The 27,659-nt window shown below is 34.7% G+C and overlaps 1 protein-coding gene across 1 annotated transcript in view; it reads right to left on the bottom strand.

Moving 5' to 3' along the window:
• Nucleotides 1–27,659, bottom strand: part of SPATA17 (spermatogenesis associated 17) — a 101,241-nt gene that overhangs the window by 12,419 nt on the left and 61,163 nt on the right. The window contains exons 7-9 of the mRNA XM_026088851.1: nt 25,509–25,712; nt 20,163–20,311; nt 11,580–11,715 (exon numbers count right to left, since the gene is read on the bottom strand). Coding sequence (XP_025944636.1) covers nt 11,580–11,715; nt 20,163–20,311; nt 25,509–25,712 — 489 coding nt within the window. The remainder of the gene's footprint in view (nt 1–11,579; nt 11,716–20,162; nt 20,312–25,508; nt 25,713–27,659) is intronic.

Raw genomic sequence — 27,659 nt, 5'->3', positions numbered from 1 at the left:
GTTCAAACAGAAGAAATAACTGAAGATGTTCTTGCCTACCATCTCTACCAAAAAGTGGAGAGAATAAGTTGTACTGATTCTTATTTTGGCTCCGTCAAAAAGATTTCTATAAAAGCTAAATTCACCCTATGATAAACCTCTGTCTTCCCAGCTTACTTTCTCATATGGCTCTTTTCACAAAGCTTCATTTAACCTGATCAAAAGCTTCCTTTCCATCTGCAAAAAGATAATACTAATGCATTATTTTTTGCAGATTTTTTTTTCTCTGAAAGCTACTGGAAAAATCAATGTTATTATTGTTTATGTTATGGTATAATGAAGATAAGTAGTGTAGTACGTAGCAGTACCACAGAGAGAGAAGTACAGTGTAGAGTATAGGCTTTATGGGTCTAATTCTGAGTAGGTTTCATTGCACAGGTTCCTTGTTGCCAGAATCCTTTGCCAGAAATGCTTAAGAGCTGGTGATGTCTTCATGCCTGGTGGGGCCTCAGTGAAGTTCAAGTTCCATGTTGGGGGGACCTCTGGGGAAGATATTTTAAGGATCTTGACTTGAAGGGAATATCAGGCATGTCAGAAAGAAGAGTAAAAGTGTCATAGAGGGATAATCACGGCGAGGAAGGGTTCCTGCTCCCCTTTCTTGTACTCTCATTCCAAAAGTGAAGGATAAGATTAGTCAGAATAACTTAGAGAAGAATAAACATTCCTTATTCTCCCAACAAAATACTTCCTTGTGGCACACCTAAAGAGTGGGATAGTCTTCCTATTTTGTAAATATAAGCTACCTTCAGAATGGACTGAAGTGATAGAACAGAAGGCCTTTGCTGTTTTGCAGGCAACTACTCTGCAGATCAGCTAACAGCAGAAAAACTATTCATCTCCTACCAAGTGACCACAAATGCTCTCACTAATCAATAAAACTGCAACAATAGCTTTTAGGTTAATACTTATTGCTACTATTCGTGTCTTTCATTTATATACAGCATATCTTTATTTTATAAATATTTATATAATAACACATCTTCTCTGCGTATCCTGTTTTTCTTCATTTATCAATGGTATTTAACTTATTTATTCTCCTGTTTAAAACCACCAGTTCTTTGGTACAGCACAGAAATAGCATCAGCATCACAGAATATTCACTCATTTGCCACAGATTTGTTTTGGCATTGACATGAAGCTGGTTCTATCAAACTGCACCTAATTAAGAAATTTTAGGGAAAGGAACGTTTGATATTTATAGACAAACATTATTTCAGATTCAATAGTGTTCAGAAAAATGAAATGGATTACATGTATTAGCACAAATATTATCAATGAATTGCTGAGCACACTTGAACTAAAATCATGCTGTCTTGGTTTTGATATGAAGACATGTCTATATATATAAATGCAACAACTTGTGCTAACATATTCTATGGTAGCTCATAAGCAAAAGTTTACTTCATTTTTCAACTGGAAAATTTCCAAACCAAATTCTATACTCCAATGTTTATGTCCAGGAAAGAATTTAGCCTTAGACTTTCTTTAACATCTATACCTTTAACATCTACGCAGAACTTTCAATGTACAGCAGAATGTTGTTATATTTTATAAATGAACAGGAACGAGGAATTTTTACAATGTTTTATATGCTAATTTATTCATTGACAGTGTAGTAGCAATGAGTTATACTGTAGTTTCCTATACTTCTCTGAGGACTTTGGATTTGACCTGAAGTGTTGAAATTCTTTAAATAGTAACACATCTTGGTCTTCTTGCCGCCAAAGGCTTGGGCATCTGCAAAAACTACAAATCATGCCAAACTCTGAATGATATACTGAGGATTGCAATCCACTACGAAATAAGCTAAGACCAAAACACTCATTTCATTTAGGTCCTTCAGTGGGATTTGAACCATCCAGCCCACAAACCATGTCTCATGAGATTGCAGTGTACATCCAGCCCACAGTAATAATGATTCATATACATATATGTGTATATGCTTTATTGCTACCTTTAGCTGGATTAAAAGCAATATATCAATTTTTTTTTATTTCTGCTTCTTTTATTAACTTTCTAGCACTTGATCAGCTGATAGAGGCAATAATGAAATATTTTTTTATAAACTAGAGTTTGTAAGTCCTGTCCTGAGAATGTAATATTTCAAAAAATAGCCTAAGCTTTGGGGAAAAAAACAATTACAGAAACAGCATTAAAAATGCCAAGCACTGGGCAGAAGCAATTCTGGATCAGTTTAAAAAAGTGATTGATGAAACTCTAATCTGAGCTGAAAGAACAGTTTCACGACAAGCTGTGACCATTCCACACACTTCATTAGCTGCCATAATTAGCCTGGTGTTTCAATTTGTTAGAACTGGTGGGGACAATTTTACTCGGATTGCAAACATCAAAAAACAGGGTCCCTTAGACTTCAGAAGGGGCTGATGAGAAGCTTTTCTAGTCTCTGTTAACTAAAAGATTAATTACAGCTGATGGGAGGCTGTACTCTGATTGTCACTCTGTCTATGTGCATTACTTTTAGCATTAGAAGAAAGACATGGTTGACACTGCACTGCTCAGTCAAGCAGCTTAACATTAGTACACAAAGTCTGTTAATATGCAGTATTTTTATTGTTTGACTTTTTAATCTGGTTTTCTAAGTTTGAGATTCTCATACCGAACTAGTTATACTCTAAAAAAAGCAGGGTATTCAGTTGCTAATGATAAAAAGTGTTTACCACTTATGCTGCCATTCTTTTAGACAACTGTATGTGAGAGATCCTAACACATCTCAAAGCCAGTGGCTGGGAATATTATTAGTTCCTTCTATCACAGCCAAAATGCAAAATACTATTCATACAGATTCATTATGGAGTCTACAAAAACAGTACAGTTCAGAAACACAGCTACTGTGTGCATCACAACCTTTATGTCTTAACCCATATACCTTAGCTGCTATTATCTCTGTACATTAACTCATCAGAGCTTGTAAGGTAATTCAAATGGAAGTGAAGTCTGAATTTAAAGTGCAAAGGTTATTCCTGAATAACTCCATGATTCTCATTCCAGAATAGTAAGACATAGTAATACAGCTATTCATAAATAACTCCTTATGTGGCTATGCCTTTCAGCTTTTCTACATATTTTATCCTGATATCAAAGATTATAAAGTATACAAGAGAAGAAAGAAAATAGTTTCTTATCTCTATCATGGTGGAACACTCTTCTAACCTGAGTTTTTAAAGGGCATATTGAAACCAGCTCTTCATTATATTAAGTGAATAAACACTGAAGCGTATTCCAAAGTGAATATCATCTTAGTATTTAAAATGGAGTGAGTTTAGCATTAATTCATAGTCTAAATTTCAAAGAGAAGTAGTACACATTTACATCAAACCATTAAGACAACTGTCTGTATTACTTACAGCTTTTCATTCATTCCACAGGAGTGCACAAAACTAAATTTTACTATGATTTTTCCTGTTCAGGGAACATAGGTTATTCTAAAATCCATTTTACTGCATCAAAGTTCTACTGCTGTAAGAATAATCTACCCTTGCTCTCTGAAGCGATCATCAAAACAACAAAAACTTGCAGCATTTCTCTCAGCTTGGGCATGCACCTGGCATACCCTCTTAGAATCTATTCAGAACAGCTACTAGTACTAGTAACACTATAAATTATATAAACCATTATATAAACTATTGAATCATAATGGGTCAGTGCAGTAAAATATTTCATTCAGCCATCATGTTAAGATGTGACATTCTGTAGTTCTAAGTGTATCTGTTGCAAGAAACAGTCATAATATGCTCCTCTGATCTTAGTTTTCAATTCGTAAATCCTTTAGCAATGTGCACTTAAAGATGAGATAAAAGACATTAAGAAGAGTCTACTTTTCTTTGTAAATTGATAACAATACTCTTCCTAGAATATTCTTTCAAAAAAATATAGCATTTTTCTACATATTGGTTATATTGATCATGGGCCACGTTGTTATCTGATGTAAGTTAGCTTAGCTCCATTGACATATCTTAACTACACAAATAAGAGGTGTTGAGTCTCAGTGTTCACATCTTGGAGGCATTTTTGAACAATTATATTACCATATGATTCTTAGAGGATTAAGAAGAGCTTTCTGTTACTTTCATTTCAACTCTGTTTAAGCAGCATAATCAAGCTAAAGGTAAATATCAAATAATAAGTATCCTGCTCTTGCAGATGTTTTATAAAGAATTATTATTGACTTCAAAATACAGCTTTTCAAATTCAATATTGTGGAAAACTGAGCTGAATTGAAATATACTTTGTCTGGCAGATGTAGAAACAATTCTCCTTAAATCCAAGAATGCTGAGCAGCCCATTCAAAACAGTCATCAAAAAGCAAAAGATCTCCCTAAATAGGGACCTTTCTATTTAGTGTGAGGATTACTCATTCCAACAAACCAAAGAAAATCAAAATAGTGAATGCCTAATACTTTTAAGTTGATACTGTTTTTAGGTGCAACTTCAGCAAACACTACAGCTTCCAGCTCAACTGATGATTTTTTGCATTAAAAGCTCTGCCACAAATTACTGTAATATACTCTAAACATGTACTGAAGGAATTAGGCAAGATACTCTATATCTAAAGTGTTGATGTTTAAACAAGAGGCTTTAAAACATTTGAGTAATTCATTCAACAGAAATTATTTAGAAAGATAAAATATACATCATATGTCTCTCAAAGAAATATCAGCTAAAGTTAGCTCTTACTAAGAAGCAAGTTTTTCTTTCTATACCACTAGCAAACAAGTTGCATTATTATATGAGGAAGGTAGGCAAAGAAAAACATTTATCATCCAACAGACAAATGACACTGGACTGCTAGTTAGACAGTATAATAAGTACCATCTAATTCTCTCTTTCAAATCAATTTATTCTTCAAAGCCTTGGATCATCATCAAGGGACTGCATTTTCCCATTGAGAAATTACAGAACTGAAAATTAGGTTTTATAAAATATTCAACTAGTTGCCGAAAAACCCTTACAAATAACCACTGGAATGTATTTGATTAGAAGAGTAGGAACGGTATCTTTCTTTATGCAAATAATTTTACTGAATGGTTTGAATCTTCACTGTCACTACTTTGTATTACTTCTTCAAAAATGTATTCTCTAAGTCATTGCTAACCTTCAACTGAAAGTTTTTCCAGACTTTCTTTTCAACCATTCAGTTATTCATACATTCTTTTCTACATTTAGTTAAACGGTAGCCAGGGATATATTTTGTAGATTTTAATCTGCTTCACACAGTTTTAACCTTCCTCATGCACCTACGAAAATAATTTGAGAGACTGCCTATAGTTAATAATCGTTTGCATTACACGAGTAGCATTTTCAAAGGCAGCCCAGGAGTGATGACCTTAAGAATCTTCTCAGAGGGAAAAAATCTACATCTCAGAAACATTTCCAATGGAAGCCTTGAAAGTGATCTTCATAAGAAAATGACTTTCTGTAAATATGACACAGTCATTCAGTAAGAAATCTGGAAAACTGATGTTTACGTCAACTATCAAACATACAAGTTGTCCCAGAAGACTGAATGGGTGCATCATACAATGAGAGATAATTCACCCCATGTCCTGTGAATTAGAGGTAATGTGTGACATCCCCATTGTTGCATTTGACACATTCTCACCTTTTTGAATCTGCTACTCAACAATGCATTGTGACATTTATCAAAAGAGGGGAAAACTTAGGAGATGGCAAAAGTGACCTTAAGCCATTTTTTGTTACTTAGTTCCGGAGACAACTTGCTGGTCCATGATATTATTTTGGGCAACGCTACTCTCTTTTGTACTGCATATTCAGGGACATAGCCAAATGCTTGAGCTCCAAGGTGCTCACAGTTCTTAAGTGTAATGCTGTTGTGGGAATCACCGTACATGGAGGTAGGGGTTTCCTCAAGCTGATTATCACATTAAGATACACCACTGTTCTGTTCCATAGCGGTTGCTCTAAAGACAACACAGAGTAGAAAAATATGTTACAGAGTACAAAAGATGGACTTTTCATGAGTAGTACAGGATGTACTGTTGTAGGATCAGATCCTTGGGTTTAACTGATTTGGAACAAAAGTGGCAGAAAGCAGCCTTATCTTGGAACCAGACAGTTGATAACTCAAACTAAGGCACCATTTGGAGCATCTGAATAGATGCATCAAGTTATGCCAGCAGTAATAGTCATACAGGAGCCATGTCATTGACCAGGGATTGCTGGATTGCAACACACTTTGGCAACAACCCTTATCATCACTGACATGGCTCATGAAGAAACTGGTAGTGTAAAAAGCAAACTCTTACAGATCACCTAATAAATTCCCTAAAATCAGGTCACTTTTAGCTGCCACATTATGTCGGCTTTGCACTACCTACAAAAATGCACTGCAGTTAGATTGGGAAATTACGAATCTGATATTCAAAATATGTGCTAGCTCTTCTCATTGTATGTTAGTAACTTCTGTCACAAAGCATACTAGTAAATATGGCCTTCAAAGTTTTAAAACATATGTAATAAGGCTGACAGTATACATCTGCATTCATTAGCAATACCATACTGTATTAGAAAATATTCTTCTGTAAATTTTTTTCTAATTAAAATGACAAGAAAACAAGCAAACTCCTTAAAAAATTGACGGGGAGTTGCAGTCTAAGAGTGAAAAAGATTAAAACTTTACACATACRTTATACCTATCTCAAGTACAATCAGTACCAGTTAGGAAAAGCATTAAGGAGTTAAGGTTAAATATAAATACGTTTGAGTGTGGTCGGGGATGGAAAAGCATGAATAATGTATCAAAGAATTCTGCCATACAATGACATTATCCAATAGCCACATGATTGTGGTGCACATATTTATGTTTTTGATCCCGCGTTGGATGAAGCTAGTTTTCAAACAGAATAATTCATTTATTTTTTTGTCTGTTTTCCCCTCCCAGTCATACTATACAAAGATAGATTCTCTTTGGAACCACGTGACAACGGCCTCTGAGAAGAATTTGGAGGCAAATGCGTAGGCCACACAGAAGAGTCATTCTCATCTCCTAAGGCACTAAGATTTTCAGGCTATATTATTTTGTCTTTATGGACCTTTTCCCACATAGTTGGAACTTAGGGTCCTACCCGATAATGTGATTTCACTTGGGCCATAATCACAGAGGCTATTGAAGTTTCAGAGGCAAGAGACCTCATGTAAAATACTGTGAATTTCCTGGACATGCAGGGATTCTCTTTTTCACCATAGAAAGTCCAAACTTAGTGAAATCACGTGAGAGTAATTATGCAATGGAGACATGCATAGTCATTTGATCCTTGAGCCTCCTTTTGCAATTTTCTCTATGGGGAAAAGCAAGCCAGTCAAAGATCAATAAATTCTTGCATTCTTTGTTGTTACCTCTGTTACCACAGCTGGGACATTTCTGTCAATTCTTGGGCAAAGAGTCAAATTTACACCTAGTGTAAATCAATGCAACTCTATACATTGTATCATACTAATGTGCAAACATTCAGTATATAAACTCAGACTTCAAGTATGTAAACATACTGGTCTTTAACTGCTTTATGTATATACATGCCATATGTCATTATATGATTTACTGAAATACTTTTGCAGCTTCCTATAATCTCATTTGAAGGGAATCACTATCAAACACAATAGACTGAAGCTGTTGACTGTGCCTTTATCTACACTGGCTGAATTGGGCCTGTAATTCTCTGCCTCTGGTGACAGAGATGGAAGCTACATAATTTATATAACCAACAATTATTGCCTGCTCTAATGGTTACACAACACAGTGTGAAAATGCCAATAATGTTGACTACAACCCAATTTCTACTGCTCCACCAGAAGTAGAAGTGTGCTGGTGACAAACTACACATGCTATTTTTCCTAGCCCAGGCAAAGCCATAACAATCAGAAACATTTGAACTTGATATTTGATTAATGACAGCAGTATTGTGTAAGTGATATCCACTCAATAATGTTTAATTATTTAATTATTTCCTGTTATTAATGGAACGAAACAATTCAAAACAAACAGCTAGAACAACTGTTTTGGAGGAAGCTCATAATCATCAACTCCTACATGTAGAAATTTTCCTAAAATTATATTAAGCTGGCCTGTTGAACTTGAAAGGCATATTTTATCCCAATCAATGCATAAAAGTAAAATTATCCATAACTAAGGCATGTTTCTATGCAGTACAGTTCAGCTGTAATGATCCCCACACACTGCACTTGCACATCAATTATGATAATCATAATCACGGTCGTTAAGCTGAATGTTCATTATTATCAGGATGCTGGTGACAGCAGATTCAATCATCGGGTGCAATGGGCAGGCAGTCACAGTCCCACCCAAGTTTCTGCAGACAGCGTTGTGCCACATTAAATCTGTGATGTGTTCCACATCCCACTCCATTCCAAAAGCTGTAGACGGTAAAGGTCAACTTTATGTTCTGTGCAATATGCTTAGGTTCTCTAAATTAATTCTTTGCAGTATTGGATATTTTTATGCTTTGTAGATAATAAAATTCTGTTTAGGGCCAAAATGCCTCTGCAAATAATGAAACAGTGATGCAGTCATACTGTAATTCACCTATAATAAGGCATCAGAGGAAAGAATCTATCAGCAAAGAGCATCTTAAAATGTCACTTACCGAATTTTGCAAATAAGAAAACATTAAATGCTGTCATTAAAGCAAGTTTTTTAAAATGCATATGCAAACTAATTCCAATACTGATTAAAGTCTGTAAGCTATCATTTCTGCTTCAGTAAATACGAACATATGTGAGTGTTTTGACAACTGAAAGACTAGAGTTAGTATATTTGATCCTGTGACTGTCCAACTACATGGGACCTATAATTCTAAATTAAATTCATAGTTAACTGGTAGATATTTTTTATATTGATACTTCTCACATAAATTTTAAGTTATTCAAGGTATTTAGCAGTACGATATTATTTAAATTTTTAAAATAAAAATACTTGCATATTTTTACAGTGGTTTATAACTGGGAAAACTAAGTCATTTGATTTCCATTAGAAGTATAGTATTTCCATTTCTTAACTTGTATATTTTTAATGAAGAATTGGAATCCAACAGTTTTTCCCTTCACTTAGTAACAACTTTGAATATAAACAGAATACGATAACAATTTTCAGATCATAACGAGATGAAAAGACAAATTAGTAACTTTTCTCACACATGTATGGTAATTGTGTTCAGAGGAAGGCTCTGCTAATATCCTTTCATTTTTCAGAAGAAACATAATAAGGCAATAATTTTCATTGTTCACTTTGTTTCTAAAGTAATTATATAATTTACATACTAATCTTTTTGTGACCTGAATTAAAATACATACATATAAACACACGAAAATCTAAAGAAAATGCAATTAGGATGTTCTCATGAACACACACAGGGAAACTTTTTAATACATAATTTAAAAAAGACAGATAATACCAAATAATACCTCAGCTCAGAGGGGCCTCTGACCCAGTCACCACTGAACTGACTTCTTGGGAGAGTTTTACTGTGTTTGTATGATCAGCAATGATAAGACAAATTTCTCTAGTACACTACTATAAGAAACTGAATATATGTCCTGGCAGGGTATTCAGCCATTCAGGTTGTAATAGAAATTGCATTAACATAAATATCACTTCATGGGAAACTCAAGAAAAAGGATGTGTTTCACAGATATAAAGTGTTAAGCAAAAATCTGATTGGTTTTGGTAATATTTTGACATGGACCTGGGCACTTCATTAGTACAGGATAATCTTGGCCATAGCACTGATATACACAAATTGTAATATATTTGTGAAATAAGAAAATGACACAGAGTGTTCTTTCAGATGTAACAGTTATGAAAGTATGATCTTGCACCTGTCTTTATATGACCTCTACCATTAAAATGTGGGGAAGAGGTGGAGCTTTCAGTTTCTTTGCTGGTAATAATGACCCATAAAAGCAGCAGGTAGGTCAAAAATAGCTCTTTTCTCCTCTTATCTCTCTGTTTGGGTAAGTGGCTCCTAATTGAAGCTTCATATTGATTTAGAATTGGAGTTGGAAAGCTGGATGTCATGTTGGGTTAATGTATACAGCTATCCACCTCCAGAGATTTAGCTTGAAATCTATCCAAGATCACAAGTAAAGTGAGTTTGGTGGTCTCAGCTAAGCCCATAATTTATATGCTATACAATAACCTTCATTTTGTTTAATACCATGATCTGAGCCTGATCAAAAACAGCTGAGGACTGGAAAAGGAGGAGTCTCTCTGGGATAAAATGAGTAGCATCAATAAATCTTTTAGATCATTTTATATAACATGCTTATGCTGTCATCAGTCTGCAGGCAATGATAGCCTGCAATCTTCTTTTAAAAGATAAATTCAGGGGTAATTTTTGAATGTTGATCTTTGTGTCTTTATTTGCAATGTCATTTAATTAAAATAGCAAAGTTTTATTCTGATCTGATTTTTAAAGCTTAAAATATTGAGAAAAAGTTCTAACTTTTTAAAAAAACACATTATTTCTCAGAATAATATTCCTTGGAACTTGTTATATATTTACAAGGGCAAGTTGTTTTCGTGGAAATGACTTATTATATCTTAATGTGATTATGATACCTAATACAAAAGAACCAAAGCAAACATATACACAATCTCATGTTAGAACATGGTTTTGGTTATTTTTCATCCTCTTTCACTGATTCTACACTAGCGTAACATCCTGAAGGCATATTCTCCCCTTTTCATGAAATTCCATTAAAAAAAAAAAAAAAAGAACTGAGTATGTTTTAGCAGGAGTAGATACATGATAACTTTCCTTTCTCAGTTTTAGTGTTTATTTCCTAAAGCTGACAAGAACCTAGAAAAGCAGCTACGAAGCAACAGTTCAATTGTCTTTTTTCCATTTTGTGCTTTTTGAGTGATGCTTTACATGATGGAACCTTCTAAACTTTTGAAAACCCATACAGTAGTGGATTCCTTCCACTGAATATAATTTATATAACATTGAAATTTCTGAGAAACATCACCTCTTGTAGTACTACACAAATAGAAAAATGTAAGCTGCCACTGACAAATCAGTCAGTTTAATGATAATATCTTAGAACAAATATGGCTCTTCGTTCATTTTCAGAATTTTTCAAAAAATATAAGAACACAATTTGTTATTTTTTTCTCCAGTTTTTGCCATAATTTTCTGAAGGAAATAATTGCTTTAGCATTGAAAGGTAAATATGTTATATGTCTTAAATCAGGAAAGGCAACACAGAAACAACAGATCTTTGCAAACCTAATCTAACCAAGGCTAGACTTAAGCATGCTCTCAAATCCTTGTCTTTTAAGTGGGAGAGGTGTCGTATGTCCTCAGATTTAACTTACCAGAAAGACAATCGAGGAAGCTTGGTCTCATCAAATCAGCTCTAATTATGTGATTTTATAGCACATGACATAGCATTCAATGATCTCTGGATCAATCCCAGATTCACTTTGCTCTAATACAGTAACAGTCTAAAAAAGTAACAGACCTTTAATTTTTGCAGTGACTTACCTTGTCTGCTATCCACTTCTTAGGCTGTACTTCTCGGAAATGTTTAACTCCATAAGTTTCTTGGCCATATTTACCTGACCTATGAATTGATGGGTCATACTTCTCATTTTTGTGATATGAAGAAAATGGCAAAAATCTGAAATATGAGAATATTTTAAAATCAGTGTTACTCTACTCTGGATGCCATAGGATTGATGAAATCATAGGTACCCATGCTACAGGATGCCACATGGACATATTTTCCTGCTATTTTCCACTAACTTCTGAATATTCCTCCTCAGTATTGTGGGAGCATTATTGCAATTTCTCTTCTAGCTGTTTTTAATGAAATTTTGAACAAAGATCCATAGAATTCCAACAGGATAAAATGAAGACTTTTTGCATAAAGATATAACATTGCATTATCAGGTGATTTCTTTGGCTGCATCTGCCCTACCAGCTGGCGGGGTGTAGAGAGGAAATGACCGGGGTTCGACTTGTGATCTGTTGTGGCTCCAGGACTGCATGTAGACACCTCAAGTCTTAACTGGCAATGAAATCTGTGCCAGCTGTCAGTGACAGGCATGCACCACACACGAGTAGAGAGAGCTAACTTCTGGAGAACCTCACATCCACATTACAAGTGATGTACTTCAAACGACACCACAACACATAACCTTATCCTGATGGTTCTGGCAGGAGGGAAACATTTCAAGTGCACCAGTGGTACACTCCCATACATAATTCCAAGTATAAACCAAGGCAGCTTCACACCAGAAAGAACCTCTTCTGTACACTAAAATAAAATATGTATCTTTTGATATCCATTAACCAAAGCTAATTCTAGTTTAGAAATTACAGCCTATACTGTAAGGTATCATTTTTTCCACTCTTACTCAAACAGTATAGAAACTTATTAAACAAATAGGACTGTTGACTTCCATGTATTGGTGGACCACAAAGCAAAGCAATGGTTTCTTTTGAAATCACAGATTGTATACTTTACTCACAAGTTATCATCATGTCCTAATCTCAAACTTTCAAAGACCGATTCCCTCATCATTGGTCATATTGAAGGTGAACTCCCTGATAATACACTGTCACTGAACAGTGAAGCTTCAACTACTCAGTTTGGGAGGGGGGCAGGGGGGCATCTAGGTCTTCAGACAGATGTCCCTTGCTCTCATGGACAACTACAGGTTTTCTGGGTAGGTTCCACAGCAAACTGTAGAGGAAGGAGAAAGACGTATCTCACATATAAAGGGTCTGCAAAGGACCCTACAAAGATTTCTCCGTCCCATCCAAATTTGCAAGAGAGTTATTATGAGAGCAAATACGTACATTTTAATATAAACTAAACTCTTGTGAATGAGGTTTATCATTGCTAGAATTCTGAAAAAGCAACAGGTGATCTTTATTCTGCAAGTGTGATATGAGGTAGAAAAATGATTATATAGTAAAATTGGAAATACATTTTTCAGAAGTTTAAAACATCACTTTAACTACCGCAACAACAGTTGCTATTAATTAAAACCTTTTTCTAGTTGAAAGATTTTCAGAACTCCCGAGGTCCCAAGTCCCTGTGAGAGTTAGTCAAAAAAGTTTCTTATAAAGATGGGGATAAGAAGAAAAAAGAAAAAAAAAAGCCTCTCTGTCTCTCAGCTGATAAACAAATTCATAAAATGATTTATTTGCACTTACCAAACCATTGGCAAGTGTTTTCTTTTTGGTTTCTTTTTTAATAAATTATATGCCTTTCTTTCCTCTTCCTAAAAAAATGTATTTTAGAATCTTGCCACCTATATCAATTTATTCTATCAAGTACCACTAACAAATGTCATATAAAGTTAGCAAACGAAAACACTGAGTTAGCAGACTTTTAAATTATACAAAACCATAGTAGCATGTATATATTCATGGGAAAGGACACTCTCACATAAGACAGATTATGGTACTTGTAATGCTAATTTGCACATGGGATGGACATCACACACACACAAAAATTAATGTGGCCCCAGTGTCCCAGAGAATACATCGAAGGTGCTGTGAGCCGGCTGCTCCACTTGCAGTTTTTATCACTTCTGAATTGCATTTTAATAGTACATTTTTCTTCTGTTCAGACACGAAAGAAAATTGGCTTTCTCAGGGGACTGGATAGCTGAGAAGACAAGGCTAGCAGTTTAGGGATTTTACCATATATGCATAGAATTTAGTTAAGCCATAACATTCATAATTCAGTATGAATACTGTTTCCGTAAAATTTACACACAAAACAGAAAAAAATTTTCATGAGAAAAGTGGAAGATAAAGTAAAGGAAAATAATAATAAGCGCAGTTTATCCTATAAAATTTACTCTACAGGGCTTCGTTTTATTATGGATCAGTTCGACTTTGTCTTTTTGGCATAATATTCAGAATAGCCTGTGTTCTAACATATGTTCTATATAAATAAATAAATAAATAAATATACACACACACATATATATATATTCATTCTAACACTTTAAGATGCAACAAACTATCATATGCATGTAGTTTTGCATAAATTTAATCTTCTGCAGTCTACTGCATATCTCCTTTAACACTATAAACCAGAATATGTGCCATACAGCTTTGAATGTATGTCTAGGCCTGAGGAAAAAAAAAAGAAAAAAGTAAAGCAACCATTACTTTCTGAGAAAGAACACTGAACACTAAAAAACATTAAAATTAAATGAAAGAACACTACAAAAATATAATGGTGTGGAATAGTACAAAATAATCTGAAACTTTCTTTTTCTGCTTCTGTCCACAGTTCTGCTATCCAAACGATGTGGGCAGATTCTTACAGGGACAATGATCCAACTACGGAAGAGAACCATATGTTCACAAACTCAATGTCTGTTTAAATCAAGCAAGAATCTTCATTACTCAATGTGCATAAGTATTTAAAAAGAAGAATAAAACATTTTTTTGTTAAGTATGGTAACCAAATTAATGAGTAACTATAAAAAAATTTATTATACCTCCACAACCAATAATAACAGTAAAAAGCAATAGCACTGCAATACACTTTAATAATGGTATTGAGTTTTGTAGCTTTATATACACCTGATACATCTTTTCCCCAAAATTAAAGACAATGTGCTCTTAATGTGACAGAAGAGAGTGATGGCAGAAAATTAAATCCAGACAATGGTATGATGCTACTAAAAATTGCACAACTGTAGACTTGAAGAGTTTTACACAAAAAGCTCACTCCAGTGGTATTCTTATATCTAGGTTTCAGCTTTTCATTCTAAGTGTAAATTCAGAAGTTCTTGAAGTTTTTTAGTACCTAGGTGAAAGAGGAATTAAATTCCATGCTGATGCCACATTCTGCCAGAAAACATAGTCAGTATGAGCTTAGCCTTTCCAAAGGTGATGATTTAATGGGAGGTGAACTAGCCCAAAAGAAGTAAAAAAAGAAAAATCATTTCAAAAATTTACATAAGAGATATGACAAAGAATACATTCAAGGCCGGTGAAAGAACTGGAACTGAAATGAGAAACCATGTATTATAAAGATTACTATTATATACACATTTTGAGGAAGGAACGGGACCAAAGCTGGCAGTGTCTCTGGTAAGGAAGACCAGCTATGCTTTTGCCAGGTCCACAGTATGCTGAAGCTAATTAGAGTAAAAAGACATAGAAATCTTGACTTAGTAGGCAATCCTGGACCTGACAGTTGTGATTTGTATATGTTTAACTTTTGAAAGACATCCTAGATATCTGCTGTTAAAAAAAAAATAAAATGAAGATTGCTCTCTCTCTCTCTCCCTTCATTCATTCTATCCTGCACCTCCCTTGCTACTATTAATTTCATTTTTCCATTCCTTCTTTCCCCTATCTTTTGGCCCCCTCATTCTCTTTCTTCCTACAACTTCTCACACATCATTTTTTCACTCCATTCTGTCTCTTCTATTCTACTGTCTCTCACTATTGTGACAGGAGATGGAAGAGGCCTCTTAGGCTCGGAAGGCTTTCCAGGTGGCCTGACAGAGATGATAGAAGGAGCAGTAGATACTAAGGCCCTGGTGCCTATGGCAATGTGAGAGGAACGAGACAGCTTCCTCACCTTAAAGAAGACCATGAGCAATTCACTCCAAACAAACTATGTTTTCCATCTGGCAGCTGTGAATCTTTTATTTTATTCTTTTTTCCTCTAAATAAAACATGTAATGAATTTTAAGCTTTAAAATTAGGCTAATACATGAAGTCACTGCTCTATCTTATCCAGCAATCTCTTTATCTTTTCACTCAGAGAACAAAGGAAGAATTACAATGGTTTTCCATAGTAAAACTACTGCAGCAGGGCAGCCACAATTTAGTTCATAACGAATTCACATTAAAATTGAAGTGTTACTTCCAATATAAAGACAGAATAATATACTTAACATATCTAGTCAGATTACCTCTAGTGCAATACTTTTTCCACAGGAAACTTCTTTTGGATCCATTATTATGAACACTGTCCATAATAGTATACTAAATACATATTGGTGCTTTTTCAATAAACAATAAATCATTTTGTATTCTAAGGTCAGTAAATCTAAGAATTCTCTAGCCTTTTTTGTTTAACCCATGTCTGCAGTAAAGTGGCAAAGAAAAACATAGTCTAGTTCTGGTAGGAAGTAAAAGAGATCTCTTTTGCAGCAAATTCTGGAACTTCTTAATTATACACAGACTTATTATCTGCATCCCCAGTGTTACAAAGTACCAGAACTTCATTAGAAAAATTAAGATGGAAAAATGAAGGCACTACTTTGTAAATTTCCACTGGAAATTAGCTGGAAGAAGCAGAGGAATACTGGATCAAAAGAGGGTAATCATGCTTAACTGTGCCCTAGAGCACCCGCATGTATAATACGATTTGCACAGTAACTACCTCTCCTATTACTGCTTGTTTGGAGTATTCTGTGTTAATGGGGTTAGATAATTTAGTATTTTAACTTAAAAAGACTCTGCTGATTAATAAATGTTGCACACTGTGCTAGTAATTAAAATAAATGGAAGAGTTACAAATAGAAGTTGAATTGTTAAGAAAACATTATCTGAAAATATATGATAATCACTGTTTATCATAATACAATAACAGTCCAGAAAATATGCAAATTGCTGAAGTTGCAAAGCATATGAAAAAGTAAGTATAATTTGAAAAAAGTTTTCAGATGTGTTATATTTGTACGACATAAAATGTAGTGGCCATTTTCACTGCAGCTAAGTCAGAAGTATAGTAAGAGATCTTATAAATGTGGAAATTAGAAGATTTTTAAAAATCTTAAATTTTATCAATCAGTGAAAAGTGACTTGCTTTTTAAATTTTATTTCCATTAATACTGGGAAGCTCATAACACTGATGATCTCCAGGTAGATGGCTTATTTAGATCACTGATTTTCTGAGTACACCTTTACTGCACAGCATTGTTTGGCATAGAAACACCTAAGCTGGTTTTAAGGGAAAGTATTATCTTGCTGAGAATAAACCTGTGAGGACATTGGTGCTGCAACATTCACACAACTTGTGGGAGGCAGGCCGTGCAAAGCATTATACTGTACTGCATGGAAGTGAACCAGCGTGTTCAGAAGTAGCTTGTCTACCTCCAGCACTGAACACAGCCAGAAGCTGAGATGACTTGCCTGATGTCACATCAGAAGTCTACAATAAAACAGAAAACTAAAATCTCCGTAGCCTCACACTACTACTGGTTTATCCCTATTCTGTCACCAGTGAGCCTCATTCTGACATATTCTGACTTTATAAAGATGTTTAATGGGATACTTCAAAGCATCATGCATGTTACCTGACGCAGATTTCAGTACAGTTAATAAAACTAATCTACATTTCTGTTCTTTGGAAAACTAGGCCAGAATGCTGCTGCATGCACCCGAGTAAAGAACTTTTCATACTTAGCCATCCAAATCTATCGAATCCAGCAGTTGGTGTCTCAAACTAGACACTAGTTTAAGTGGTCATCCAATTTCTTATTCCTATCCACCTGGAGGGGGAATCACCTGCTTTGTGTGAAAATGGCACATTAAGGCAGGAACAGTTTCAATTACATGAGAAAAAGAAATCATTTTTATTAGGCTAGATTATCCAGTTGATCCTTCATTACAAAACAGGGAATTCCAGCATAAGATGTAGAGGAAAGCATAATATTCTCTTCTGTTCCATTTGTACTGCCTTGCCTGCCTCAACCTTTATCATAGCTTTCTCAATTAGTTCTTCATTTACCAGAAGCAAGAGCTTTCTCAGGGCTTGAAACACTTAGGGCAAACATATTACCATGGAAAAGAACCCTTATAATCAGAGGTGAGGGAAAATTCTGAATGTTGTCTTCAGAGTACAAAATTGAAGGTATGCAATACTGATAATTTTCATATCTTAAAAGATATTGTACCTCACAACAACTCATTCTGGAAGAATACAGATCTCAGGAATCTAGTTTAGTCATCTTATGCAAAAACAAGCTTTTGCAACAAATGCCATACACTTCTTCTATTCTTTCTCTCTGTATTTTCTAAAATAGAAGAATAGTCAGCATAGAAAGCACTACAAGGAAGAAATACAGTCCCAAAATACACAATTACACAGAAAGAGACAGAAATTTGTGGGTTCACAATAGACACTGTTGAGAAAAAATACTGTGGGATTTGAGTAACCCCTTGTTGACTCCTCCCTTGAGGCCAGCRTTCCCCACAGCAGCTGCAGCATTACTAGTGAGTTAGCCCTGATGATGACCTGAAACTCTGTCATCACCTTCTCAAGGTTACAGATGTGACCCTTGCATGGCTGGTTGAATCTGAAGCACAAACAGAATGATCACAGCCTGAAAACACTGTGCATTTAGTGTGGATGACTAAGAATCACTGGTGTTAGGACACTGCTTCTGTGCACTGAGGATGGCACTAAATGTTTCCTTATCCATAATGTGAATAAAGACCTCTGACCAATTAATACCTGTCAGAATTGGAGACAAAGTTAAACTGTAGAAGACCAAGGCCTTCATAAGGAAACCACTGAAAACGATTGGTGAAATCTTCATAAAGAACTTAACTTTTTTAAACTGTTGGCTGTTGACATAGTGATCTCTAGGGTAGATCTCATCAAATAAAGACTGTGCAATATAATTGTGCCTATAAATGAAGGGCATGATCCATCTTCACTTGGAATGTATAATCAAAACTGATCCAGAAAAAAGAACACTGTGAGGTGCAACCTTAATTATTTCCCAGTGTTTTGTAAATTCCACTGGCAGAAGGTAGAAATAAAAATATATTTTAAAAAGTTAGCTCAGATTTAAGCTTAGATCTGAAAACTAAGTTGCTTTTTCCTCCCCAATAATAAAAGAGGATACAGAGAATAGAAAACTGAAGTATATTTTTACTTATAATGTATCCTAGTTTTGTTTTTGTATAAAAGGAGCAAAAGTTACATCTTATTTTTGTCAGCAAATGTCAAAAATAACATCATCTAAAACCAGAAAATATTAGAACTAAAAGATTTTTTCTTTCAGAATTGTTTTTGAGTAGAATATGATTTTAAGGTCTTAATACTAAAAAAGGGAAAAAGTGAGAAGAAAGATCCAACATCAAAACAAACACTACAATATGCAAATGCAGCTGATTCTAGAACTCTTTAAGTCCCAGTCCTTAAGCTGACACAGGCAACATGGAGCTAATAAAAAAGCCTGAAACATAGCAACGATAGCAAAGCATAGTGTCCCAATGAAACAATGGATTGCAGGCTGCTCATAAGGAAAAGTGTTTCTTTTCTGTCCTAAATTCTGGTATTAAAATGTCAAAGGATTGGCAAGAACAGTGAATTCAAGGAAAAAGTTGACAAAATATGTAATTTATCTAGTTAACTACAAAGTGAGAGCAGGTGACTTAATAGGCTTTTATTATCATGGGACCAAAAGAGTGCCATCCATGATAAGAAAAAAAAAGGAAATATTTTGGCAATAGCACTAAATTTACTGGGACAGACTATTTTTGTATTTGGGGGTGTATGGAAAAGAACTTGCCCCTCTGAAGCTGTTACAGACGCTGTGGCTCAGGAAATCAACTGCTTCAAAGATGACTACAGTTTTTGCACCATGTTCTAACATGTACAGCATATGCTCCTTTCCCTTCCAAGCGAGCTTTGGTAGTCTACTGGGAGAGACTGCAAGTTTCATTGGCATGCAACACCATTTTTTCTCCCATAGTCTTTAAGCTCCCTGAATACAAAGACTGAAACAGTACTTTGGCAAGGTACATGTGGGGAAAAGGTTCTTTTTTGCATTTGTTTGCTCATTTCCCATTAAGCCCATCTGTTGCATCACATATTATTATTATTGCAAGTTCTTCTATAGTTCCATAGAAATGGATGGCACATGTCATACAATTACAAGACAGGGTCTCTGCCCTGAACAGTTTATAATCTAAGGACACAGAATTTAGAAGTATGTACACAGAATGTTTGCTAGTAAGCTGTCAGGTTTGACATTTCATTTTGTCAGGCATGAAAGGTTTCTGAAAGTAACAGAATTAAAAAAAACATTCTCATAACAATGTAAGAAAAAACAAGGAACTTACTCATTGTCATGTACACGGTTTCTCCATTCCTCTCTCTTGATTTCCTCTCTGGCCTTCTCTAGTGAATTGATTGACGCTGCCACTCGCAAGGTTGGTTCCAAAGGCTTGTAGCGCTGCCGTAATACTTCAGCAGTATCACGGAAAGGCCCCTGAAAGGTATAGGATAATGTACATATTTTATTGTGGGGTTATAGTTCTTTTCTTTTCTTCTTTTCTTCGTGACACATCACTGATGAAAGAGGACACAGAGTGTCTGGGAAGCTTGGCAAGACTTTTCTTCCAAAATAATTAAAGCAGTCAATTCTGACAGAGAGTTACAGATAACACTACGGCTGATAACATGTTCTAAAGCCCCACTCAGGGAAGGAGAAATGTGCACTGTAGATTTATTTAACTAGATAGACTTATTTAACTACTATGAAATATTTATTATTATAAAACAATACATTGTTAGAACTGATCAGGACAGTGTATTTTTTCCATGGAAAAATTATTGATGAAATAAAGTCTGATACACAAGTATCAACTGCATCTAGACACTGAAAGAGCTTAAGTCATTTTCTTTTCATATGATAAAACATGTTTTAACTTAAAAAAACATGCTCTTTTCAATTTTAACTATAAAGGTATCTGGAAGAGAATTCAATACATGACTTAAGATGTAATTCTTCTACTATGACTTAACCCAATGACTACAATACTGTAGGTATAGAGTCCATTTTTTAGGAGTCTAATTGCACATTATTTTCATTATTCTTAAAAAACACCCTGAAAGCTCATACTTCTCTGACAATTATACACATATATATTTTCCGAATAAATTGTTTAATAAGTGATCATATGTGTATCTGCTATTTAAGGACACAGATAAATAGCAGCAGAAAGTCCTTTTCTGCACTGTCAAAGTGATGTATCTTATGTCTTGCTTTTAATACTAATCAGTATGAACTCACCTGGAGTGTAATTAGTATCATATTAAGCTCTGGACAACTTAGTAACAACTCTTGATTTAGCAGTGTTGCTAATAACTTTTATTTTTACTATTGTTGATCCTGCTGAAACCTTCTGAAATTATGAGCAGACAAAGAATCCTAATCATGGCCTTTAGTCTTAAAAGATATCCTTCTTTAAATAGGTTATCACTAACAAGTCACAGCTGGAGTTACTGCAAGCACTGAGTGAAGACTGTGGGGCTAATAAAAAGAAATGATTCACGCCTCATTTATGTTCACTTATGTTTTACATTAATAGAAACCAATAATAGGAACCAGTTACCATAAAAGTCATGGACCGTAAATAACACAAATGGCAAATAAGTATCATCTAGTACTTTTCACAGCTGGACAGGAGGATTGCTATATTTGAAAGTAGTTAATGGATTTTTATTGGAACTTTACTTTTTAAAGGCACAGCACCATGATTTGAAGATCTGTTTAAAGAGTCTAATAAGCAAGTAAGCATAGTCTTTACACTTCTTGCAGGTGTTTTCTTGCATTTACTTTCTAAAAATCTGAACAAAAAATACATTCATTTAACATGATCATAATACATCTTTAAAAACAGAATGAAAAGTCTTATAGCCTTTAACAGAATAAACAGTACAAGAACAGGTTATTAAAATTGGTAAACAGTGTTCTGGTAATATATAATCTAGTGATCAAGTTATGAAAGAAGTTGAAATTTGATTATAAAGAGATGAATATTCTGTATTGCAAGATGTTTGCATGAGGTGGATATACAGAGGAAAGGAGGAAGAAATGTTCTATTATCAAATGCATAAATATACGTTTGCTTTTAGAAAATCATCTTTTAGGATATTGTATATTTATCTTTTTCATCATAAAATATTTACTCACATTCCAACCAGGAAAGGGCCAAATAAGATGTCCAAATAGGTTTTTTTTTTCCATCTTTAATTCCTAAGACCTTCTACCTCTTTCTCAATTTATAATTCAAATGGAATTAATAGACTGCAGCAATACTAATGGAAGGGGGGGAAAGAGTATTACTATGCAAAGGTCTCTCAAATAAGACTGTGTCATTGTTAATGAAAGCAGGGTATATTGTAGAAAATTAAGATAATTCTAAATCTTCCCTGCAGATTTTCCCCTTTCTCTGAAATAGGTATTTGAAGAAGTCTTACCCAGCAGCAGGCACCTCAGGAATAGATCTAAGCTGATAAGACCTCTAAAAAATCCATTTGCCTATTTCCATTTAACAAGATTAACTTTAATAGTTGTGTAATCTGTGGCAGAATGGTGCTTATAAACATTTTCAATGTGGCAGTGTCTGCAAGCATTTCAGGCATACTGCCTCAAAAAAGAAATCTCCCTGGTGAGATCAGGCTAGGTAAAGGAGGGAGTCAACCAACAGTTTTCCCCCGAAAGCAACTCCCCCAACTCTATGTTCTATTTTAGAATTTGTGGTGAATAGCATAAATCTTCTTGCTACCAGTTGGCTTGCCAAATAAAAGCGTTGCCAGATCAACAGATATTCTTACTATTGTATCATAAAATTAGAAACTTGTGGTAAAAATTATAATCTACATGAAAACTCATGTTACTTCACTGTCCCCATTCCAGGATAGCCACCAGCATGCAAAAAAATCCCTTAAAAATAGCAATGTGCTTTCTGTTATTAATGCTTTTGAATGAACAGATGACTAATTTTAGTATTATCTGTGCTTCCATCAGACTGTAATTCTAGTTAATTCAGTAATAAAAATGATAGATATAACTGATATATCAGAAACATTAAAACTTTTCTTTTAAATACACTATTTTACATACACAGAACTTACCTATAAAATGCTAAATACCAATTTCTCTGAGAGAAAACTGGTAGAGAGCTAACTTTTGTTCTCTTAAACATATATAACTCGTATTCTCATATAAAATAACCATCCCTATGAGCAATGAAAATTTTAGCTATCTGAATGAACAGCAAAGTAACAAGTGACTTGCATGGGGCCTGATACATATGAGAAAAAGAAGAAGCTTGGTGACAAAAAGTGCTATCACAGAGAACTAGGACACAAGGATAGCTAGTAATTAAACTCCTTACTGTCACACCAGACAACTTTCAGTCTGATGCATTCTGATGGGTTTTCATTTCCAGCTGTTTCATCAGCTCAAACCAGTGTCCTTTTCTTAGACATACAACCCTAAATTGTCAAAGTGTTGTGCAGGGATTTAGCCGTGTGACTCCCATTAACATCAATAAGAGTCGCGCAGCTAAATCCACGTGCTGTGCTTTGAAAATTTACCCCACAGTGTATATCCCAGGGTGCTGAAAGGATTAAAGTATTATATAGTAAAATCCCTCTTTGAGGTGGGGAAAATAAACAGAACTCTTCTGGTTTGTTCTAAAGGTTTGTTCTATCTGTGCATGACTGCTCTGTGTGTGTCAAAACTTAGAAAGTTCTACAAAATATTCCAAATCAGAACAGAAGCTGGTAAGATACTTTATACACAGCAAAGTGCTTTTGCAAGAGCAGCTTAACAATGGAAGAATTCTCCTCTTTATCTAAAAGCATGATTCATGTACCATGCACACTAGGTAAAATATTCCTCTCTGTCCTGAGAAACCTACATAGCATTCAGTCACATCCCACTGAAAGATGGTCATAGCACCTTTGGTCCCAGTAGGTAAGGTTATAATGTCATATTTCTTTGATTTTGAATTTACATTCAACTCCAAACTCTCTGATCACCTATACTGTCTATCTGTTGGCTCGCATTTTGTCTTGGGTCCAATATGAGTCAATGAGCTCCTTAGATGAGGAAGCTCAAACAGTCAAGGTGGGGCAGGGCAGAAATGAAGGACAAAGACAGAGAACTGTCTTGAAACTGATCCTTACTGTTATAAGCAGTATGGATCCAGCATGGCTCACCTCTACTTCTCCAGCGGTATGCTGGCAGACCTGCATCTGCTCCTCATGCTCTAACCCAGTTGCCCTTGCCTTCTCTTCCCACCATGAATACACGCTCAGCCTGCTACAGATAAGTAAGGCATGATGTAGAGGTGAGAAGAGTCCGTTCCGTGTGGGTTAGCCAGTGAACCCAAGTCTGTCTATTGAAGAGCAGTGCGGATGCAAGCAATAAGCCACAGGCAAATTATGGCAGATGGCATGGCTGCACATGGTTTGAACCCAGCAGTAGTTCAAACTTAAAGACTATATATATCACCTCTACCAAGGACTGTCATAATACAGTGGGAATGGCCATGTCAATTAAGAGGAGTAAAATACCTATAAACATATATTATACATTGTTTATTGCTCATTATTGTTGTTTAATTTCTGAAGCTAAAAGACAGCTTCAGTGGAACTTACTTAGAAGGACTCATTTAGAAGCATTTTCTTTCTAACCAAAATACTGAAGAGAAAATTTAAAGACAGGATGGAATTAAAAAAAAAAAGTATCAGAGGTTCTGAAGACATTGCAGTCATTCAAAGTTAAACAGGCTCTAGTAGCATAGGAAAGCGTGAGGTAAGCAGCAGTTCAGTAGATTTGGCAATCTGAAAAATTCTGCAGAATACAGGGAAAGACAGAATACTTTTAACCCCATAGTAACCATATCAGGCATTTACTGGCAAAAATTATATTCCTGAAAAAATATCCACTCTTACTGTCATCAAGTCAGCAACATAAAGGTCTCAAAGGTCTATCTGCTGTGTTTATTCGGCATATTCCGGGCAAGTTTAGATAACAAGGTAGCGTAAACTGTGTTGTCATCTTATGGGATATTTACTCTGATGCCTTATCTCAGAGACATCCGTTACTTTATAGAAGAGAAAAAAGCTGTCTGCAACATATGTTGACATCAACTGAAATTAAAATTGAGACCATGATAGCTAAGAATGGGAGCTGGACTACTTGGAGAATTGTGCAGAACATGTAGAAACTTTTGTAATTAAAGCTGACACATAGTAGGGTCTCAAAAGAGCAGAAACTATTTTATTTTGAGAGGCTGTCTCTTGGCCTTCACGTGGAAAACAATCTTAAAAAGAGGAAAAAAAATTTTTCAGCCGGTTAACTTGTCTTATCATCCTTCATTTCTACCATTTTAAGTTTTATTAATTTAAAATTGTAATTTCAGAATTCTACCTCCAATGAATTGCAATAAAGATATTCAGTTATATCAGATCTTCCCTTTGAAATCTCTGAAGTGCTGTTCTTTTACCAAAGGACAAAAGTAAAGTCTAAGGAATCATATTTTCTTGCTTTTACATACCACCTAGGCTTTCTTTTCTTTAAAACAAATCTGTTTCAAAAACTTTATATCCCAAATGCAAGCACTAATACTATAAATAAAAGCTGCCTACAAGACACTGAGAAATGCTACCTGAGGTTTCTGTCTGCCAATAGGTGGCAGAGGCTGTGCTGCAGGGAAAGTCGGAGACCTTGTACAATTTGACCAGTCACAGAGCTCACATATGAGGTGATTCTTTGCTGGCTGCTGGCTGTGGCTTAATGGCTTTGACTTCCGTAACAGGAGTTCCATTGGATCCGGGGATTTACTGAATGGTGAATTGTATATGCCTGCAATCTGAATAGAAGATGGGGTTATCTTTGACTTCAACTAATTTAAATTTTTTTACTGATTTTATTCTACAGATCAAAACAAGATGAAAAGCTATACAATAAACACTTCCACAAAATGTTTCTGATGACTCCTGACATGGGATAGATTTACAGATTAAATGCATCTCTGGGCAATTCCACTACAGTTACAAAAGGGTTTAAATATGATCATCTGAAGTATAATACAGGTTTCAGCCCTTGCAATGGGAATAACTTTCATTTTATGGAAGCAAGAATTACACAGCTGAGCTTCATGGATCTCAAATCTATCTTTTCTTTCAGTCATATTCAATCTTTCATCTTCCACTGTAGTAGTCAAACAAACATACCAGTTTTTCCTTAAAAATTATTAAATGTGTACAAATTTGGCTGTAGTTTTAAAGTAAAAGTACTATATTTGTATTGGAGTTTGAAGTATTATATGCACAATAGGAATAAAAACATTACCTGTTATTTCCAAGAACATACTTAAAGAGTAAAAAAATGTTTATACAAGGAAACAGATAACTCATGTCCCTTTGAACACTGTGCTAGCTGACTCACAATGTGGACTCAAGACAACGGCAATTACAGTATTTTTAGAAGTAAAGTTGATTGATTAGGTAAGGGAAAATACAAGAAGATTTACTGAATACCAAAAAACAGAAATTGCTTTTTCCTGCAAAAAGTTCACATTAATTTCCTTTGACTATTCAAATGTATTTAGCTTTACTAGTATAAAACTCTCAAAAAAAAAATTAGAATTGAATTCTCAATTGAGAATTGAACCAAAAAATTCACATTCTTCACAGTGAATTTTTTATTTCATATTTTCAGGATATAGAAGCAGTATGCTATTCAGTAATTGCTTCACTATTGTATTATTTTTATGTAATGTAACATTTACTTATGTAAAGCACAGATTTCAAATTCTGAATTAGTAATCTCTGTCATTAACAACCTGTGAGTATCTAGGAAGTCAAAATTTTATGATAGACAATTCCCAAATCATTCTGAAAAATAGCGCATGTAGGAATTTTATCATTTGTGTAAAAATGATTCACAGATAGACATATGTGAGTTTACTGAATAAATTATGAGCAGTTAGATATTCGTTCTGGTTTAATAACTACTGATTTATGTGCTAAACATCAGAATTGCTGTATCGTATTGTACAAAGTCACTGCATCTCCAATAAATCAGATGACATCTGTTTAAAATACACCTGGCAAAAATTAATTTAAAAATCTTGAATTGCTTTAAGGACAATTAATATTTTCCACTACAATATACTTGGAGTATTCTTAAGGCTTTTAGACTATATTTGCTCAGTTAAAATACATTGCATTTTGCTTTTATCATATTTTTAATTGCTAAGAACTACTGAATAAACATAGTAGGAAAATACATTAGTTTAAAGGTGTGGGAAAGGTAAGGAAAAGAGTAAATGTTTATAATCTTGCATTTCTTTTCTGGCACACTACTGAGGACCCCTGAGAAAACTAAGTAGAGCATCAGCTTCCTCATAAAGTATTAACCTCTTGGGGCTGAGAGGATTGAATGCTCCCCAATTAGCTCTAATGCATTTTTCATTAGCATATCCTACAGGGAAATTCCAAATTCTGGTGTCAAAAAAGTTAAATAAGGCCCATATAAAAGTTACTGTTTAATGGACAAAGATATTCAGAAATGGTAGCTTATTCAAAATATTGTTGGTAAATTTATGGGCTAAATTCTCCAACTCTGTAAGTGATCTGGCCCTAATGATAATTTATTTAGATCCTGCGTTATGTGTTCCCCTGCTAGTGCAAATCCTATAAACTGTTCCACTCTACTATTGGTGTAAATGTGTAATGGGAAAGAGGACATGAATAGAGATATGTGGTAGAAACATGTTTATGCCAAACAACCACTGAATGCTCCTTCAGCTCTA

Source organism: Apteryx rowi, unplaced genomic scaffold (assembly GCF_003343035.1).
Source record: "Apteryx rowi isolate R43461 unplaced genomic scaffold, aptRow1 scaffold_79, whole genome shotgun sequence".
Classification (NCBI taxonomy): Eukaryota; Metazoa; Chordata; class Aves; order Apterygiformes; family Apterygidae; genus Apteryx; species Apteryx rowi.
Note: the sequence above shows the minus strand (reverse complement) of the source record. Positions and strands in the feature narration are given on the sequence as shown.